The 22,090-nt window shown below is 39.6% G+C and overlaps 1 protein-coding gene across 1 annotated transcript in view; it reads left to right on the forward strand.

Moving 5' to 3' along the window:
* The window catches only part of INVS (inversin), a 198,059-nt gene that overhangs the window by 3,038 nt on the left and 172,931 nt on the right, over positions 1-22,090 (forward strand). The window contains 1 exon segment of the mRNA XM_017949687.3: positions 1,766-1,895. Coding sequence (XP_017805176.2) covers positions 1,790-1,895 — 106 coding nt within the window. The 5' untranslated portion in view covers positions 1,766-1,789.

Below are 22,090 nucleotides of genomic sequence, written 5' to 3' on the forward strand. Positions count from 1 at the left end.
AGTGAACTGGTCCAGGTCAAAACTCCTATGCTGATCGTAGTGGGATTGCGCCTGTGAATAGCCACTGCCCTCCAGCCTAGGTAACATAGCGAGATCCCATCTCTTTAAAAAAATTTTTTTAACTAATTTTTTTTTTTTTTCAGATGGAGCCTTGCTCTGTTGCCCAGGCTGGAGTGCAATGGCACGATCTCGGCTCACTGCAGCCTCCACCTCCGAGGTCCAAGCAATTCTCTTGCCTCAGCCTCCTGAATAGCTGGGATTACGGGCGCGCACCACCACGCCCAGCTAATTTTTGTATTTTTAGTAGAGACAGGGTTTTGCCATGTTGGCCACGCTGGTCTCAAACTCCTGACCTCGGGTGATCTGCCCGTCTTGGCCTCCCAAAGTACTGGGATTACAGGCATGAGCCAGCACACCCGGCCTTAGCTAATTTTTTAATTTTTTTCTGAGACAGGGTCTCAACCTGTCGCCCAGTCTGGAGGGCAATGGTGTGATCTCAGCTCACTGCAAACTCTGTTTCTCAGGTTCAAGCAAAACTCCCACCTCAGCCTCCCGAGTAGCTAGGATTACAGTGTGTGCACCATGCTCTGCTGATTTTTAAAAACTTTTGGTAGGCAGGGCATGGTGATCTCATGCCTGTAATCCCAGCACTTTGGGATGCCAAGGTGGGCGGATCACTTGAGGTCAAGAGTTCAAGACCAGCCTGGCCAACATGGTGAAACCCCATCTCTACTAAAAAATACAAAAATTAGCCAGATGTGGTGACAGGTGCCTATAATCCCAGCTACTGAGGAGGCTGAGGCAGGAGAATTGCTTAAGCCCTGGAGGCAGAGGGTGCAATGAGCTGACATTGCACCACTGCACTCTAGCCTGGGTGACAGAACAAGACCCTGTCTCGAAAAGACTAGAGGGGAGGAAAGGGGAGGGGAAGAAAGGGGAGGCCAGGGGAGGGAACGGGAGGGGAGGGGTGATGAGGGAAGGGGACAGGATGGGATTTGTAGAAATGAGGTCTCACTATATTGCCCAGGCTGGTCTCAAACTCCTGGGCTCAAGAAATTCTCCTGTCTTGGCCTCACAAAGTGCTGGGATTACAGGCATGAGTCACCATGCCCAGCCCTAATTAATTTTTTTTAAGTTTATTTAGTGCTTAAATCCAGCTAATTCTGACTTCAAAATTAAGTTTATGTTATACTCTTTTTGTGGATCAGGCTCACTTTTATTCCCAATAGCAATTCTAATGTTTAATATTATGTGGCATCATATTACTTGTATTAACTTAGATTGTGTGGCATCATATTGCTTGTGTCACTGTAACCCTGAGCCCTGTGCCTAATGTTAATTATTGTCTTTGTTTTTTTCCTCAGATAGTCCCTAAGAAGAGTCCTAGAAGCACCTACCCTCTCATTTTACAGATGAGCAGATGAGCAACTTGTACAGAGATCACCTAATTTGCCACCTAATGCCAATTCTAGGACTAGGACTGTAGCTTTCTTTCTTTTGAGACAGGTCTCACTAAGATAGACAGCCTTACTATCTTGCCCAGGCTGGTCTCAAACTTCTGGCCTCAAGCAATCCTCCTATGTTGGCCTCCCAAACCGCTAGTATTAAAGACATGTGCCACTACACCCAGCCAGGACTATAGATTTTTCTAATCCTAGTCAAATATTTCTAGTAAACCATATTTATAAAATATCCACTTGAAACTGATGAGACGGGTTTCAGAAATGTTTGCTCCCTGCGCTCATTGTCTGAATCATTGTTTCAGGTTGCTCCAATTGCTAAGAAAACTATGAATAAGTCAGAGAACCTGCTGTTTGCTGGTTCCTCATTAGCATCACAAGTCCATGCTGCTGCCGTTAACGGAGATAAGGGTGCTCTACAGAGGCTCATCGCAGGTAAGCAGTCCCCTTAAGTACAGAAACTTTAAAAGCAACTGTTTGTCCTCAGGAAGTTTGTTAATGTTAGTTTTAATTTGCAGTGTTCTCATACATTTTAATGGAAATATGTTATTATATATATTTTCTTCCAACACATGAACAAGAAAGAAATTAAGTCCTAAAACTTAAAAATATGGGTTAGGATTAGGTGAAAAGTACTTTAGAAATTTCTATGTATTTAGCACTAAATCTAGATAGGTATTCTAAAGTACTAAGGGAACGAATTCATCTTTATGTTAACAGAGATCTAGAATGAGACAGTGGATAATCTTTTAACATTTAATATATACCCAAAGTATTAAAGTTTAAAAATAATTTAATTTTTAATGATTTAAAATTGATTCAATGTTTCCCCTGTCATTTGCGTGTATAAATGATATATAGACAGGTCCAATGTAAGAGTTCTAGAAGAGAGAACAAAGAATGGTTAAGAATTTTCTAGAACTTTAGCTTCCTGCTAAAACAGAGCAAAGATCTGTCTTTCTATCATAAATCCAGATATTCACAAGTTGCAAATCCCAAAGAGAATACAATAAAAATGTATTATTTGTAATCTTTATTCACACTAGTGTCTGGTGACATCATGATTGACAACTCGGGCTACCAAATAAAGTCCAAATTACTTGAACTTTCATACCTGTTCCTTCAGACTTTTTTACCCTACATTTGCAGTTTCTCCAGGAACTTCTTCTGGTGTACCGTAACCTCTGGCTAAGCTAAAGATTACTTCTATTTCCCAATAAGCCATGAATTTTGTCTCATTTTCTCTATATGTTCTGTTCCCCTACCTCTTTTCTATCTGCCACTCTGTTACCTTCTTCTGTGCTAAACAAACTCCACTCATCTTTAAAGACAAAACTATTTTATCACACGCTCTGTGAAGATTTCTCTTCCTCTGCTTATTCTTACTTTACCTCAGCTATCTACATTCACTCGAACTCGACATTTTCTACCACCTCCAAATCACTCAAACATTCTACCATTCAACTAAAACTCCTTTATTTTCAGCTCACTTGCTGATGACAAACAACAATTTTCCATGCTCACTGAGACCTCCAATCCACTAGCTTCTCTAGTTTTGACCATCAGTTTTCCTTCTGCCTTTTCCTTCCTCACTACTCAGTCTTGATTCTATGTGTGTTATTAAAATCCTTCTCTTGGAAAAATTACCTTTTTTTTTTTTTTGCCTTCTGTTGTACTTGACTGTTGCAATCCCAACTCTGGATGTACCAAACCTATCTTGCTAAGAGCAGTTGAATCCAGCTGAAAGACTGATAGCACCCCAAATTCATGATTACCCACTTCAAATAGGTACTCAGCACTTACTGCTTATCATACCACATTTTTTCCATAATGAATGTTTCATACCTCTCACTCTACCGAATCCTCTGCCAGTTCCCCCTCCTTTCATTCTCTTTAATGCACTAGGCTTACTAGAGGAAATGAAGACATTAAGTAGGAACTCCCTTGTCTTTCAGCATGATATCTACAAATCTACCTCCATCTGTACCCATCTTCTCTCTTCATCTTACTGCTAAAACAGAGCAAAGATCCGTCTTTCTGTTAAAGGCCAGTTCTTCCACACCTGCTGTGTATTCCATCCCTTCCTGTCTTCTCAGGGACATTGCTTCTTTTTTTCTCCCTCTGACTACTATATCTTCAACCTTTCTTCTATGCTAAATTCTTTCCATCAACACTTAAATGTGCTTAATTGTTTCCATTATTTAAAAATCCCATCTCTGTTTCTTCAACTCCCTCTAGGTATTGCCATTCTCAACTTTCCCTCATGACTGCATTAGTGCACAGGCTAAACTGATACAACCATGACTTAAATAAGATAGAAGTATATTTCATTTTCATAATATTGCAATCCCAACTCTGGATGGACCAAACCTGTCTTCCTGGCAACTACTAAGCAGTTGAACCCAGCTGTGTAATAGTACACAGCTATGTGGGCAGAGTAGGTTAGATAGATAACTCCATTTTACAAAACCATCAGGTATGCTGCTGGTCCTTGGCTCTTCCATTCTCAACATGATGCTTCTATTTCTGGGTCAAAGGCAGATATGTTCATTATAGTGATAGCCCAGTCAGCAGGAAGGGGAAAGAGAGAGCACAGGGAAAGCAATTTGTCATTAAGGAGGTAGACTAGACTTAGACCACAAAGCCACACCTAGAACAAAAGAAGCTGAAAAAAAAAAAAAAGTCTTGCCCTGGATGGTATCATGCCCAGCTAAAACTCACAGTGCTCAATTTCTTTTTTTTTTTTTTTAATTATACTTTAAGTTCTAGGGTACATGTGCACACCTGCAGGTTTGTTACATATGTATACATGTGCCATGTTGGTGTGCTGCACCCATCAACTCGTCAGCACCCATCAACTCGTCATTTACATCAGGTATAACTCCCAATGCCATCCCTCCCCCCTCCTCACTCCTCACAATAGGCCCTGGTGTGTGATGTTCCCCTTCCCGTGTCCAAGTGATCTCATTGTTCAATTCCCACCTATGAGTGAGAACATGCGGTGTTTGGTTTTCTGTTCTTGTGATAGTTTGTTGAGAATGGTGGTTTCCAGCTGCATCCATGTCCCTACAAAGAACATGAACTCATCCTTTTTTATGGCTGCCTAGTATTCCATGGTGTATATGTGCCACATTTTCTTAATCCAGTCTGTCACTGATGGACATTTGGGTTGATTCCAAGTCTTTGCTATTGTGAATAGTGCTGCAATAAACATACGTGTGCATGTGTCTTTATAGCAGCATGATTTATAATCCTTTGGGTATATACCCAGTAATGGGATGGCTGGGTCATATGGTATTTCTAGTTCTAGATCCTTGAGGAATCACCACACTGTTTTCCACAATGGTTGAACTAGTTTACAGTCCCACCAACAGTGTAAAAGTATTCCTATTTCTCTACATCCTCTCCAGCACCTGTTGTTTCCTGACTTTTTAATGATCGCCATTCTAACTGGTGTGAGGTGGTATCTCATTGTGGTTTTGATTTGCATTTCTCTGATGGCCAGTGATGATGAGCATTTTTTCATGTGTCTGTTGGCTGTATGAATGTCTTCTTTTGAGAACTGTCTGTTCATATCCTTTGCCCACTTTTTGATGGGGTTGTTTGTTTTTTTCTTGTAAATTTGTTTGAGTTCTTTGTAGGTTCTGGATATTAGTCCTTTGTCAGAAGAGTAGATTGCAAAAATTTTTTCCCACAGTGCTCAATTTCTAAAAAGAAAAATGCAAGAATGAATGGGGGGCAAACATTGCTGTCTGTCACCAAAACCAAGATTCTTGGGCCACCTGTACCCATTATCCCCACTTATTTACCTTAATTCACTCTTTTATTAAAACAAAATATACTTTCTTATTTTGAAGTATAGATATAGAGAAGTGCATACAACTTATATGTACAATTTAACAAATAACCATAAAGCAAACACCCACTTAAACCACCTAGGTTAAGGAACAGCACATTGTCAGTAACCCCAGAAGCCCCTAATGCATCCTTCTCTACCCACTAGGGTAACAGGCTATCTTGACTTTTATAGTAATCATTACATTGTGGTTTTACCACCTACATATACATCCCTTAAACACTTTAATGTTGCCATTTTTGACTTTTTGCTAAATGTTCCATGTTCACTTGAACTAAAAAAATGTATGTATATTACACTTTTGTCATTTTCCTGCTCAAAACTCTTTCATTGTTCCCATTATACTTGGAATAAAATGTAACAGATTACTTGTATCTCTTTACCTGTCCATCCTCGCGTTTTACCACTCCCTTACAAGAAAAACTTGCCTTCTTTCAGTGTCTCACACCTGCCAAGCCCTTTTTCATCTCAGGGCTTTTGCCTGAAATGCTGTTGTCCCCATTGTCTATCTGAATAACTCTTAGTCATCCTTGAGGTTTCAGTTTTAAGGTCACTTCTTTAAAAAGGCCCTCGAACCATCCAGTCTCAATGAAATCTGTTCATTGTATTCCCTCTTGGCCCTCTGTAGTTTTTCTTCATAGAACTTGTTTCAGATTATCACTGTATATTTATGTGTATGACTATTTTAACATCTCTCTCCTCCATAAGCTAGTGGCCTTCATGAAAGTAGACTGGGTCTGTTTAATTCATCACTAAATCCACAAAATCCAGTACAGTACTTGGCACATAGTAAGCACATAAGAAATATATTTGTTGAAGGAATGAATAAATATTATAATCATTCTTTAAGTATCTTTTCTCCCAAGTAGTCTATAATCATCTTGAGGGCCAGGACTAAAAATGAATTAAGTTGAATGAAATTGAATTGAGGAGCAGGTTGAGACTAAATTCCATGAGAAAAAAAAATTTTAAGTCAGGATGTATCAAGAAAAAGTACCATGTAAAATGAATTCTTTATTGCTTTAATTAAAAATATAACCTTCAAAGAAAAAAAGTGCAGTATGTTATAAATTAAAAACACATATTTTTATGGCTCAGTCATACAGATTAATTAATGTGTTATTATTAAAACTTGAAGCCTTGAAAATCCCCAAAGAGAAAATCCTTAAAAACCAAAAAGTAATCATGATGTGAAGCCAGTATATAGCTAATAAACTTATTTATAAATTGTTTTTCTGTTTTCTATCATCTTGTTTGAGGAACTTCTTATTAATTACTGACTGAGGGTACCACTCCTCATCTTTTAAGAATTGTGCCATTATGTTTTCTGTGTACCTTTGCTCTGGAGTATTTTCCAGCATTTATATATTTGTACAAAAATAACGTTTCATCTTAAATTTCAATGTAATTTTTTTCTGTGCCTATGAATGCCAGGTCATAATTTCAATGTATTTTAAACATCTTTTTATGTATCACATATTTGATGATCTCTAAATATATGCTATTTTTCTTTTCTAAACTAGTGACATAGTACTACAGATGAATTTTTTTTCTTGCATCTTTGTTCACCAACTGCTCAGTGAATTCATTCACTTTAGCATTTTCTGTTTTCCCCTCTCTGTTTCCATGGAGAAGTATGTCAGTGATGTGTTTGACTCCATGGAAACAGATGAGTGTCTCTTTCTACATACACAACTAATTAAATCGAACACTTTCTGTGCTGCCCATTGTCCTGGAGGAGGACTGAAGAGGCCTTCTCTGAATGAAACATCATTTCAGTAGCAATTCTTAGTGTTTAACCTAATACAGTGGATTAATGTTTTACCATAACTCACCGCTTCCTAGATTCAGATGTATTAGGGCTTACTTCTGAGCCTGAAAAGCATAAACACACATAGTAAAATCTTTATATGCTATGGTTATCATTTATAGATATTTAACTTTCTCTCTTAACACCGAATGCAAATAATTTGAATGAATACTAGAAATGTAATTGAGAATAGAATTTAGTAGATTCATTTTAATACTATCCAATGTCGTATTGGTAGAAAAAGGTATAGATTTTAGAGTCAGATAAACCTGAATTTTAAATTCTAACTGTTATTTATTAGTAGTATTATCTTGGCTAAGCCATTTAATTTTTTTTTTTTTTTGAGACGGAGTCTCGCTCTGTCACCCAGGCTGGAGTGCAGTGGCGCCATCTGGGCTCATTGCAACCTCCGCCTCCCGGGTTCACACCATTCTCCTGCCTCAGCCTCCCGAGTAGCTGGGACTACAGGCACCCGCCACCATGCCTGGCTAATTTTTTGTATTTTTAGTAGAAATGAGGTTTCACTGTGTTAGCCAGGATGGTCTCAATCCCCTGATCTCGTGATCTGCCCACCTCAGCCTCCCAAAGTGCTGGGATTACAGGCGTGAACTACCGCACCCGGCCAGCCATTTAATTTTTAAGCGTCAGTTTCCTCATCCATAAACTATAGATTATGATATTTCATTTGTGTGAGAATTAAATGAAATAATGACAGTAAAATATCTAGCATGATACTTGACACATAGTAGACAGTAAGTTAATATCCTATTACTGTTATTATTACATCAGCTTAGACTAAAATAATCAAGTTTTTCATAGCTTCAGAAATGTCTCAAGTTGAAAGAGCACTAAATGCAACAAAGATTAATATTGTGGGTTTTTGTGAAAACTAAACAAAATAATTAGTAAATATGCACAGTGTGTAATGATCAATGTTGTCATTGCTGCTGATAATATTTGAGGTTGTATGCAGTGGTATCGTGACCAGGAAGCACCATTCTGATTCTACTACAACTTCTGTTTCACTGTCCATGTTCTAAGCAAGCATAATCTCTCTAAATCATTTCTTCTACTTGTTTATTTATTTATTTGTTTATTTTGAGTCGGAGTTTCACTCTTGTTGCCCAGGCTGGAGTGCAATGGCACAATCTCGGCTCACCACAACCTCCGCCTCCCTGGTTCAAGCGATTCTCCTGCCTAAGCCTTCCAAGTAGCTGGGATTACAGGCATGTGCCACCATGCCCGGCTAATTTGTTGTAATTTTAGTAGAGATGGAGTTTCTCTATGTTGGTCAGGCTGGTCTCAAACTCCCGACCTCAGGTGATCCGCCCACCTCGGCCTCCCAAAGTGCTGGGATTACAGGGGTGAGCCACCTTTCCTGGCCTCCTCTACTTGTTTTTAACATCTTCTGACACAGTATTTAGATATGGAAGTGAGCCTCATAAATGACAGAGTAGCGGTACTATTTCAGGTAACTTCTTCCCTTACCTCAATCGCTACCTTAAATGTTAGGGTCATTAAATGTTTTTAAAATGCTTGCCTACATGCAAATGTGTTTATAAATATATTTACATGTTCATGCATCCATACTAATAATAGTAATAAAATTAGCTAACATTTATAAAGTTATGTTTTATGTGCCAGCCGCTGTATTGTTTGGCAACTCATTAACTTAACAGTGAAGTAATATGAAGAGTTTGGGGTATTCGTATTACCCTCATTTTTAAATAAGGAAATTGAGATGCAGAGAGGTTAAGTAACTTGTCGAAGAAGTAGCAGAACTGAGATTGAAGCCAAGAAGTCTGATTCCAGAGTCCATTCTTTTAACTGCTAAATTATGGGACCTCAATGTATGGGCAGATATTTTTGTACACAGGTGCACTTTCCTATGTATAAATAGGAATGAGAAAGATAAGAAAGAACCGATTAGGTCTGAACCTTAAATGATTAAATGAATGATTATCTAGATGGGATTTTTCTTAACATTTTTGTGCTGTAGGCCCTTCTGGCAATCTGGTAAGCTTCTGGACTCCTCAGAAAAAAAATATTTTTAAGAGCTGAAATGCAATATAGAGAATTACAATGGAAACCAGTTATATTGAAATATCAATTGTTTTTAAATTGAGACATAGCAATATTCTGCCATAATTTTTTATGAACATGTTAAATAGCGATGTGTAGGGGCAAGTCTTACAGCTATGATAATTTTGAAATAGCAGTGAGTGAAAATGATATTTTAAGATACCTGCACAGATTATAAGTTACAGAAATATTTTATAAAATCTCAAGTCCTCTCAAAATACAATATGTCTCATGTTATTATTCTCATTTTGCATGGTAGGACACTGAGACTCAGAAGTTGAGAAATTTAGTTGCACAGTTAATAACTGGCAAAGTTGAGCCTCAAACCAAGTTATTTGATGATGAATCCTATGTTCTTTCCATTGTTCCCATGTTGTCACTCTATAACAATAAGCAAATATTTTTTAATGACAGAAAAATGCTTTCCCAAGATTATAACAGTATCAAATATATAAAGTAAGAAGTGGGTGAAATCAGATGAAATAAATATGTCTTGGATGCCATGCAAATATAACATTTTAGAACAAGCAAATAAGATATAAATAGAGACTGCTCTTGTTACTTGTATTGGGCATTGTGTTGCTGTAGCTATTGTGCAGACTAGCACAACTATAACTGCAAGTGACAGTCATTTCCTCTAACTGCTAGAGTTGGCACTCTGGTTTCTGCACATACCAGCCCATTAACCATACGTACTCTTATGCTTCAACAAGCCTTGAAATAACTGAATGCGGTAGAGCAATGGCTTTCCAGTCGTGCTTCCAGCTCAGCTTTCTGCACTGTGTTGAGACAGAGCACATGCAGAATGCCAGCCCCGTTGAGCAGGCACCAACTGGTCATGGATTAGAGGCCATCTCCACAGTTGCCAGAATAATTAGCACAACACAGCACAGTAGCCAGCTGCTTTCTATATTAACTGTTCCTGACAGGAATGCAAATTTAAATGCACTGCCATCCAGTCAATATTAGTTTACATTATAAGCTCTATGTTTCTATAACATGTTACAATTACCAAATATTTCCAAACAATACATTCTTTTATTGGATCATCAAACAAGTTACGGTGTAGATTGGACAAGTATTAGCTGAATGTTATAAGTGAGGAAACTAAGGAAGAGAGTAGGGTGGATAGATAAAGGCACAGACCTCGCTCAGTTACTGGTCAGGAAGCCCAGAACATAATGGTACCCTCATTATTCAGAAACTAGCCATGAAGCCACTGTCCCCCTAGAGCTACTCAAGACAGGACCTGAGACAGAGTCTCACTCTGTCACCCAGGCTGGAGTGCAGCAGTGCGATCTCAGCTCACTGAAACCTCTGCCTTCTGGGTTCAAGTGATTCTCCTGCCTCAGCCTCCCGAGTACCTGGGACTACAAGTACATGCCACCATGCTCAGCTAATTTTTGTATTTTAGTAGAGACAGGGTTTTGCCTTGTTGGCCAGACTGGTCTTGAACTCCTGACCTCAGGTGATCCACCCACATCAGCTTCCCAAAGTGCTGGGATTACAGGCATGAGCCACCATGCCCAGCCAGGGGATATATACTTTCAATTTCCTCAAATCGACAAATTTTGCCTTATAGGCACAAAATATTGGATCGTGGTGACATAACCCAATAACATCTCTTCTGGGAAATACATATACCAGTTACACAGAAACAATGTATGTCAGGGAACAAAGAGAAGGCTTGAAGTTTCCCTGTGTCTTACATAAGACTTAGGAAGAGGATAGGATTGGCCTAAAGTTCTGTGTCCTAGAAGGTGCGTTACCTATTAACCCCATGATGCTGACTCTACTTTGGCCCTGAGGAGCCTAATCACTTAGGACAGGGTGTTCAGGCTTTTGGCTCCCCTAGGTATTGCAAGAAGAATTGTCTTGGGCTATACATAAAATACACTAACACTAACAATAGCTGATGAGCTAAAAAAAAAAAAAAAATCTCATAATGTTTTAAGAAAAATTATGAATATGTGTTGTGCAGCATTAAAAGCCTTCTTAGGCCACATGTGGGCCACAGGCCACGGGTTGGACAAGCTCGAGTTAGGATTATCCCAGAATGTGAGATGGCCTCCGTTTCTCAGCACTTATTCTTGTGACCATAGTTCCTAATCTTCTCCCTTACTGAAACTTCCAAGGAGGAATGTCTCTCTAGGCAGAAAGTGTAAATAAATTATTGTTATCTTACTAATACTAGCTACTACTATCTCTGCTTAACCTAACAAGATGCCAGTAGAGACTGTCCTTTAATCATGAAAGACAACTAGAGACTAGTCTTATTATGGCATATTCTCTATAAGGATCACTTCGACTCCAGAAGGACTCAAACTGATAAAAGGAATGTGTTCTTGTACTACATTTTAGTTCTGTTAATCAGTTTCAGTTTAAATAAATCTTTTTCTATAAATACAGTGATAGAATCTTTGGAATCTTCTAGATTAGATATTGGAGGCTCTAGTACAAAGAATGTACTGTTGTACCACACAGAGCCTTGTGCATAAGGGCTTCTGTTATCAGATGTGTTGAATCCAATGCAAAATTTGCCTCCATCTTCAAAAAAGGTTCTGAAAAAGAATACCTGCCTCCTCTAGGAGTTACACATTACCTGAAAACATCTGTAAGGTTCTTTTAAATATCCAGAGCAATGACCTTTCTTGCTTTTTACCAGTATACATGGAAGCATGGATTAGTGAAGTAAATTGCTGAGAAGCTAGGAAGTCTTTCTGGGTCCCAGCGTGTCCAAGATTAAAATATATGTTGAAGTATTTCAAACTAAAAACAGTAGCTTAGTTTCATGCCCAGAACAACCCAGGCATTTATCTGGGTTTTGTTGTTGTTGTTGTTGTTGTTTTTAGTTTTAATTGATACATACTGATTGTATGTGTTTATGGGGATGGAGTGTGATGTTATAATATATGTATACATTGTGTAATGACCAAATGATGGTATTTAGCATATGCATTAACTCAGACATTTACCATTTCTCTGTGGTGAGAGCATTCAAAATTCTAGCTATTTTAAAATATGCAATACAGTATTGTTAACTATAGTCACCCTACTGTGCAATAGAACATCAAAATTTATTCCTTATATCTAACTGTACCCATTGACATTTCTAGCATTTATATTTTCCAAAGAAAACATTTTATTTTGTCAGCTCACTTCCTCCATTAGCACAGTTCAGGTCAAAATACCTTAGAAGTAACTGGCTTCCCTCTTGTTCAACCCAGATGTAATTACCCTCAGCTAGTAAGAGATGAATACTTGACGATTATCTGCAACAAAAGTAGCAACATTTTTTTCACTTACCATACATGGCTGGAGCCATGGCATTTTTTGTAGTTACTGTTTTTAACTAAAATTTATTAAGGTATATAATACAGTAAATTTCACCCTTGTTCATATACAGTTATTTAATTTTGACAAATAAATAATCATGTCATCACCATGACCATCAAGATATAGAACAGTTCTATCATGCCCCAAAATTTTAGAACTGTGTCCTTTTATAGCCAGTTTCTCCCCACATTCCACATATTCCAGTCCCTGGTAACCACTGGTCTGTTTTCTGTCTCTATAGTTTTAACTTTTCCATAATCCCATGCCAATGTGTCACATGATATATATACCCTTTGAGGCAGATTTCATTCTTTCTTTTTTTTTTTGAGACAGAGTCTCACTTTGTCTCCCAGGCTGGAGTGCAGTGGTACAATCATGGCTTACTGCAGCCTTAACCTCCCAGGCTCAAGTGATCCTCCCACCTCAGCCTCCTGAGTAGCTGAGACTACAGGAATGTTCCACCACTCCCAGCTAAGAGAGAGAGAGAGAGAGAGTGTGTGTGTGTGTGTGTGTGCGCACGCGCATGTGTGTGTTTTGTAGAGATGGGGTTTCGCCATGTTGCCCAGGCTGGTCTCAAACTCCAGACTTCAAGGGATCCTCCCCGCTCAGCCTCCCAAAGTGCTGGGATTATGGGTGTGAGCCCCTGTGCCTGGTGAAGTGGATTACTTTCACTTCACATAAGGCATTTGAGAGTTTTCCATGTTGTTGAGTGGATCAGTGGTTCATTCCTTTTTATTAGTGAGCTATATTCCATTGTATGGATGTACTGCAGATTATTTTCTCATTTTCCAGTTGAAGGACAATTGGGATGTTTCCAGTGTTTAGCCGTTGTGAATAAAGCTGCTGTAAATATTCACATATAAGTTTTTATATGAACTTAACTTTCATGCTTTTATTTCTCCTGAGTAAACACTTAGGTGAAAAGTTATTAGGCCATATTTATTATGCTACAGTTTTAATAGTAGCTATACCATTTTGCATTTCTACCAACAATGGCTGAGAGTTCTATTAACATAGTTCTACAACTAGGTTCTACATCCTTAACAGCATTTGGTATTGTGAAGTTTGCTTTTGATTGTTTTCATTTTAGCCATTCTAATAGATGTGCAGTGGTATCGCATTATAGGTTAAGTTTACATTTCCCTGTATATTAATGATGTTGAGAGTCTTTTCATATGCTTATTTAGTGAAATGTCTATTAAAACCTTTTGCCCACCTTTTAATTTCTTTTTTTTCTTCTTTTTTTTTTTTGAGACAGGGTCATACTCTGTCACCCAGGCTAGAATGCAGTGGTGCAATCTCGGCTCCCTGCAACCTCCGCCTCCCAGGGTTCTCATGCCTCAGCCTCCCAAGTAGCTGGGATTACAGGCATGAGTCCAGCCACTGCACCTGGCTAATTTTTGTATTTTTACTAGAGATAGGGTTTTGCCATGTTGCCTAGGCTGGTCTCAAACTCCTAGACTCAAGCAATCCACCCGCCTCTGCCTCCCAAAGTGCTGGGATTACAGGTGTGAGCCACTGCACACAGCCTGAGTTTCATTATCCGTCTAATTATTCTATTGTAAGATTTTTTCTTTATTCTAGAATAAAAGGCCTTATCAAATATGTGTTTTGCAAATATTTCCTCCCAATTTGTGGCTTTTTAAAAATTTTTCTTAATTGTGTTTTCAAATACAATTTCTTTATTTGGATGAAATCTAATTTATTAATTTTTATGGATTATTCTTTTGTACCATATCTAAGAAATCTCTGCCTAACACAAAATCATTAAGATTTTCACCTTCAATTGCTTCTAAAAGTTTTATATAGTTATAGGTTTTATTTATTTTTTATTTTTTTTTGACAGGCTTAATTCACTTTATTTTTCTTGTTTAAAACCCTATGTTGTAGCCACAGCTGGAGCCTGGGTCCGCTGCACGGAGACTCTGGTGTGGGTCTTGACGAGGTGGTCAGTGAATTCCTGTTAGGGAGACTTGGTAAATACAGTCCTTCCAGAGATCAGGGGTCAGGTAGCTGTAGGTCTTAGAGATGGCATCAAAGGTGGCTTTGGCGAAGTTGCCCAGGGTGACAGTGCAGCCCCAGGCTGAGATGTAGCAGTCGTCGATACCAGCCATCATGAGCAACTTCTTGGGCATAGGCGCTAAGACGATGCCAGTGCCCCTGGGTGCAGGGATGAGGCGCACCAGCACAGAGTCACAGCAGCCCGTCACCTTGCAAGGGACGGTGTGGGGCTTGCCAATCTTGTTCCCCCAGTAGCCTCTGTGCACGGGGACAATGGAGAGCTTGGCCAGGATGATGGCCTCATGGATGGCGGTGGCCACCTCCTTGGAGCACTTAACACCCAGACCGACATGGCCATTGTAGCCCCCATAGCAACAAACGCCTTGAATCTGGTGCACTGGCCAGCATGGGTCTGCTTCTGCACCGGCATAATCTTCAAAACCTCGTCCTTGAGAGAGGCCCCCAGGAAAAAGTCAGTCATCTCAGATTCATTAATGGCCAGGGAGAAGAGGTAGATTTCCTCCAGCGACTTGATCTTCATGTTCTTGATCAAGCGGCCCAGCTTGGTGACAGGCATCCACTCCTTATCCTCAGCTTTGCCTCATGAGCTCTGCGGCCTCAGCCCTGGCCCCATCCGTGGCCGCGACGCCGGCCCCGGATGCCACTGCCAAAACCTCGGCGGAAGCCACTGCAGTTCCCCTTCCCAGGGCCACCAGGGCCTCCGGGCCCCCCGCCGGCGCTACACTGGCATCATCCATCATTTGGTGTTTTCTCGAAGAAGCAGTTATAGGTTTTAGATTTAAGTTTATGATTCATTTTGAGGTAATTTTTATATATGGTGCTATTATGGACTGAATATTTGTATTCCTCCAAAATTCATGTTTGAAACCCTAACTGCCAATGTGATGATATTAGGAGGTGGGGCCTTTGGGAGATAATTTAAGTCATGAGGGTTCAGCCTTCCTCAATGGAATTAGCACACTTATAAAAGGAACCCCAGAAAGCTCTCAAGCCTTCTTTTTCATGTGAGGATATCAGAAGTCAGCAGTCTGCAACTCAGAAGAGAGGCCTCACCAGAACTTTATCATGCTGGCATCCTGATCGCAGACTTCTAGCTTCTAGAACTGCTAGGCACAGGTGCATACCTGTGAGATTTTTTCTTTCTTTCTTTTTTTAGATACGGAGTCTTGCTATGTTGGCCATGCTGGTCTTGAACCCCTGGCCTCACGTGATCCTCATGCCTCAACCTCCCAAAGTGCTGGGCTTACAGGCAGGAGTCACCATGCCCAGCCAATTTTTGTTTTGTTTTCTTTTGTTTTGTTGAGACAGTATCACTTCATTGCCCAGGCTGGAGTGCAGTGACGGTATCTCAGCTCACTGCAACCTCCACCTCCTGGGTTCAAGCGATTCTCTTGCCTCAACCTCCTGAGTAGCTGGGATTACGGGCTCCCGCCACCACACTTTGCTAATTTTTGTATTTTTAGTGGAGATGGGGTTTCACCATATTGGCCAGACTGGTCTCGAACTCCTGGCCTCAAGTGATGTGCCCACCTCAGCCTCTCAAAGTGCTGGGATTACAGGCATAAGCCACCACACCCAGCCCCAATTTTTGCTTTTTATAAGCCTCCCAGGCTATGGTACTTTGTTATAGCAGCTTGAACTGACTAACCTACAAAATATAGGTTGAAGGCTTTGGGTTTGTTTTTGTTTTTGTATATGAATGCCAAATTTTTCCAGGACCATTTATTATTATTATTATTCACTCTTGTCGCTCAGGCTGGAGTGCAATGGCTTGATCTCGGCTCACTGCAACCTCTGCCTCCCAGGTTCAAGCGATTCTCCTGCCTCAGCCTCCTGAGTAGCTGGAATTACAGGTGTCCACCACACCTGGCTAATTTTTGTACTTTTAGTAGAGATGGGGTTTCATCATGTTGGCCAGGCTGGTCTCGAACTCCTGACCTCAGGTGATCCACCCACGTTGGCTTCCCAAAGTGCTCGGATTACTGGCATGAGCCACCATGCTGGGCCTTTCCAGCACCATTTATTTAAAAGATTATCTATTGGTTTGCCTTGCATCTTTGTCAGAGTCAGTTGATCATGTCTGTGTGTGTCTATTTACACACTCTCAAATCTGTTCTCTTGCTCTATGAGTCTATTTATTTGCCATTACCACATTCTCTTCATTACTGTGGGTTTACAATATGCCTTGATATCATACAATGTGAGTTCTCCAACCTTGTTCTTTTTTTCAAAAACTTTTTATTCTTCTACTTCTTTTGCCTTTCCATGACAATTTTGAAACTGCACATTCATTTCTACAAAGATTGCTCTGGGAAGTTTTTAACAAATTATTCTTAGTAGTACTTTATAGTGGGGATTAACTATGAATTTAATTTTTTAATAAATAAAGTACTATATTAGGTTTTTATTGCTGTATAACAAATTAACACAAACTTAGCTTACACGCAACAAACATTTATTACTTCACAATTTCCGTATGTCAAGAATCTAGACACTGCTCAAGCTGAGGCTTTTGCTCATGGTGTCACAAGACTGCAGTCAAGGCATCAGCCAGGGCTAAGGTCTCATCTGAGATTTAGGATTCTCTCCCCACCGCACATTGGCAGAATTCTTTTTTTTTTTTTTTTTTTTTTTTTTTTTTCTTTTTATTATTATTATACTTTAAGTTCTAGGGTACATGTGCATAACGTGCAGGTTTGTTACATATGTATACTTGTGCCATGTTGTCCTTTATTAAACACCATCGGCTGTGTTTACATCAGGTGTTATAATACCAGTGCAATCCCCTCCCCTGCCCCCCTCCATGATAGGCCCTGGTGTGTGATGTTCCCTTCCCTGGTCCCGGTAGATCTCATTGTTCCAGTTCCACCTATGAGTGAGAACATCTGCGTTGTTTGGTTTTCTTCTTGTGATGGATTTACTAAGGCGGTTTTCAAGCTGCATCCATGTCCTGAGGACACAAACTCATCCTTTTTTTATGGTGCATGTGTTCATGGTGTATATGTGCCACATTTTTCTTAACCAGTCTGTCACTGATGGACATTTAGGTTGATTCCAAGCACTATTGTGAATAGTGCCGCAATAAACATCGTGTGCATGTGTCTTTATAGCAGCATGATTTACATAATCAACTTGGGTATATATACCCAGTAATGGGATAGCTGGGTCATATGGTACATCTAGTTCACAGAATCCTTGAGGAATCATGTAAACATAATGGTTGAACTAGTTTACAATCCCACCAACATGTAAAAGTGTTCCTATTTCTCCACATCCTCTCCAGCACCTGTTGTTTCCTGACTTTTTAATGATAGCCATTCTAACTGGTGTGAGATGGTATCTCATTGTGGTTTTGATTTGCATTTCTCTGATGGCCAGTGATGATGAGCATTTTTTTTCATGTATCTGTTGGCTGTATGAATGTCTTCTTTTGAGAACTGTCTGTTCATATCCTTTGCCCACTTTTTTTGATGGGGTTGTTTGTTTTTTTTTCTTGTAAATTTTGTTTTGCAGTTCTTTTTGTAGGTTCTGGATATTAGCCCTTTGTCAGATGGTAGATTGCAAAATGTTTCTCCCCACATTCTGTAGGTTGCCTGTTCCTCTGCTGGTAGTTTCTTTTTATAGTGACTCTTTGGTTAATTAGATCCCACTTGTGTTTGTTTTACTTATACAGCTGCTTTAGTGTTTGAACTTGCCAAAGTGCTTTGCCCATGCCTATGTCCTGAATGTTACTCCACCTAGGACACCTGGGTTTTATGGTAATGGGTCTAACATTTAAGTCTCTAATCGATCTTGAATTGTTTTGGTATAAGGGAGTAAAGAGCTTTCTACTATGGCTAGCCAAGATTTTCCCAGCACCATTTATTAAATGAGAATCCTTTCCTCATTTCTTATTTTCTCTCAAGTTTTCAAGATCAGATGACTGTAGATGTAGTATTTCACGAGGACTCTGTTCTTTTCCATTGGTCTGTATCTGTTTTGGTACCAATTACCATGCTGGTAGTTGCACAAGCCTTGTAGTATGGTTGCTTGAAGTCAGGTAAGCGTGATGCCTCCAGCTTTGTTCTTTGACTTAGGATTGTCTTGAAGTGGGGCTTTTTTGGTTCCATATGAACTTTAAAGCAGTTTCCAATTCTGTGAAGAAACTCATTGGTAGCTTGATGGGGATGGCAGTGAATCTATAAATAGCAGCAGGCGGTATGGCCATTTCCGCGATATTGATTCTTTATCACTTAGGCATGGTATGTTTCTTCCCATTTGGATGCCCTCTCTCCACCACTCCCACATTCAACATAGTGTTGGAGGTTCTGGCTAGGGCAATCCAGGCAGAAAGAAATCAAGGGTATTCAGTTGGGAAGAAGAAGTCAAATTGTCCTGCTTGCAGATGACATGATTGTATATTTAGAAACCCCATTGTCATATTAAAATCTCCTTAAGCTGATAAGCAACTTCAGCAAGTCTCCAGGATACAAAATTAATGTGCAAAAAATCACATATAAGCATTCTTATGCACCAGTAACAGACAAACAGAGCCAAATCATGAATGAACTTCCATTCACAATTGCTTCAAAGTAGGAATCCAACTTACAAGGGATGTAAAGGACCTCTTCAAGGAGAACTACAAACCACTGCTCAGTGAAATAAAAGAGGACACATTGGCAGAATTTTTTTTTTTTTTTTTTTTTTTTTTGAGAGGGAGGGGCGGTTCGTCTTCCACGCCGGAGTGCAGTAGTGCGATCTCGGCTTCACTGCAAGCTCCACCTCCTGGGTTCACGCCATTCTCCTGCCTCAGGCTCTCGAGTAGCTGGGACTACAGGCGCCTGCCACCACACCTGGCTAATTTTTTTGCATTTTTAGTAGAGACAGGGTTTCACCGTGTTAGCCAGAATGGTCTCGATCTCCTGATCTGGTGATTTGCCTGCCTCGGCCTCCCAAAGTAAGTGCTGGAATCACAGGCATGAGCCACCGCACCTGGCCCAGAATTCACTTTTTTAAAGGTATTTAAATATGACAACTTTATTGTTTATATGCATATTTATTTGTTACTGAATATTGAAAAAATAACGTGTTAGAATTTCCTTTTAATATAATTCAAATTTTTAAAAACCAGAAAATCTAATTAGTTATGCTCTAGTCAAACTGCTCAATGTTTTCTTTTCATTCTTTCCATACAAGTTACCTTGCTTCAAATTCTAGATGTTGGGATTCATCTCACTGACTTAGGTTCTAAAACATATGGGAGCCCTGTGTGATGGCTTATGCCTGTAATCCCAGCACTTTGGGAGGCCGAGGCAGATAGATCACTTGAGCTTAAGAGTTCAAGACCAGCCCGGGCAACATGACAAAACCCTGTCTTTGCAAAAAAAATGCAAAAATTAGCCAATGCAGTGCATACGCCTGTAGTCCTAGCTACTCAGGAGGCTGAGACAGGAGAACTGCTTGAACCCAGGAGGCAGAGGCTGCAATGAGCCAAGATCACAATATTGCACTCCAGCCTGGGCAACGGGAGTGAAACTCTATCTCAAAAAATTAATTAACTAATTGATAAAAATAAAACACGTGAGAATACTTCAGACTTATTGGTGCTGCTTTGGGTTCAAATCAAAAAGTAGAGCTAAAGTATATTCAAATACATTCAAACTTACACAGATTCCTTATAAATTACTGCTATCAAGAAGGAAAAGATACAAGAAGAAGAAGACATCACTCATCATAGGTTATCAAAATTATTGGTATACAGTCTACCCTAGCATAGACTGCTGCATAAAAATGCCAGCAAGAAAGAAAAATGCAAGAATAAAGTTTATGACTAAATCAGCTCATTGTCATAATTTCCTATTCTAGCATTCTCAGAAGGCTCCCATCTATGATACATGTGGAAACTGCAGCCACATTTGAATGGTTCAATTCTTGATTCATTCTGAACCCTCTTAGGCCCAATATTTGTTAGCTCTCATTTAAGCTGAGAAAAATCTGTTGAGTAACAGGTATCCCAGTTTTACCATCCTTTCTTTCCACACAGATAACAATGTCCTTATTCCTCTCCTCCTGTAAGGCAAACCATCTCTGATGTCCTGGAAGGTCTTGACTTTTCTTTCCTGTTGTTGGGGTGAACCTTCCAAGGGAGGGGAAGGGAATGTTTTTCTTTCCTGTTGTTGGGGTGAACCTTCCAGTGGAGGGGAAGGGAATTTAGTACCTGGGTGGAGAATCAAGTTATCAAGGTTCTTTATTAACGTTTTGGAGCAGAAGTTATGAGAGGCCTCTGAATTATCCTGGGAATCTTTCATTGGTGAGCATGTGTGAAGACTCTGGGATCAAGGTGCACATTTGTGATGAGTCAATCAATGGTCTAGTCATAGCTCTAAGCTCCTCCTGGATCTTGAGTCCCAGCAGAATGTGTTGCTGAACTCTCAAATTGCTATAAGGTACCCTGGAAAGAACTATGTAGCCCAGAAAGAGCCTGAAAACCTAAACTCCATCAAATAGAGGTGCACGAGTTGACTACAGTTTTTGTATGTGTGTACAATTTTAAAATTCATGGCACTTTGCTTCTCCAAGGCCAGCAGGAAAGTGTCTCTGCTGCTTCAAATCTTTCCAATTTCTACCTCTGACCTCTAGACACTCTTTTGAAAGGCCCACCTGATTAGATCAAAGCAACCCAAACTAATCTCTCTTGATTAACTTGAAGTTAAATGATGAAGAGACAATTACATCCGCAAAATCCCTTCACATTTACCACATAACAAAACCTAATCATGGGAGTGACATCGTAGTTCTGCCCACACTCAAGAGGAGGGGGCCATACAGGGCATGTATACCAGGGGCTGGAAGTCTTGAATGCCATCTTAGAATTATCCTACCACAAGTACTGTTGAGAGTATCTACATCTTAAACGGATTTTGAAGGAGTATATCTTCCAAGGAATTTGTCCATTTCACTTAAATTGTGAGTTTGTAGCTTATGACATTTTCTTATTTGCCTTTTAATATCTGCGAGCTTTGTAATGATATCATTCTTGATATTGGGAATTTATGTCTGCTCTGTTTTTAATGATCAATCTGATTAGAGATTTATTAATTTAATTTTCCAAGAACCAACTTTTAGCTTCATTGATTTTCTCTGTTTCTTTCTGATTTTAATGTAATTGCTCTCTGTTCTTATTTTTCTTATGTACTTCCTTCTGCTTGTTATAGGCATGTGCCACCACCACACCCAGCTAATTTTTGTGTTTTTAGTAGAGACCGGTTTTTGGCATGTTTCTTTCTCTTGCCTGATTGCCCTAGCCAGAACTTCCAACACTATGTTGAATAGGAGTGGTGAGAGAGGGCATCCAAATGGAAGAACATACCATGCTCATGGATAGGAAGAATCAATATCGTGAAAATGGCCATACTGCCCAAGGTTATTTATAGATTCAATGCCATCCCCATCAAGCTACCAATGAGTTTCTTCACAGAATTGGAAAAAACTGCTTTAAAGTTCATATGGAACCAAAAAAAAGCCCGCATCTCCAAGACAATCCTA

Source organism: Papio anubis, chromosome 13 (genome assembly GCF_008728515.1).
Source record: "Papio anubis isolate 15944 chromosome 13, Panubis1.0, whole genome shotgun sequence".
Taxonomy (NCBI): Eukaryota; Metazoa; Chordata; class Mammalia; order Primates; family Cercopithecidae; genus Papio; species Papio anubis.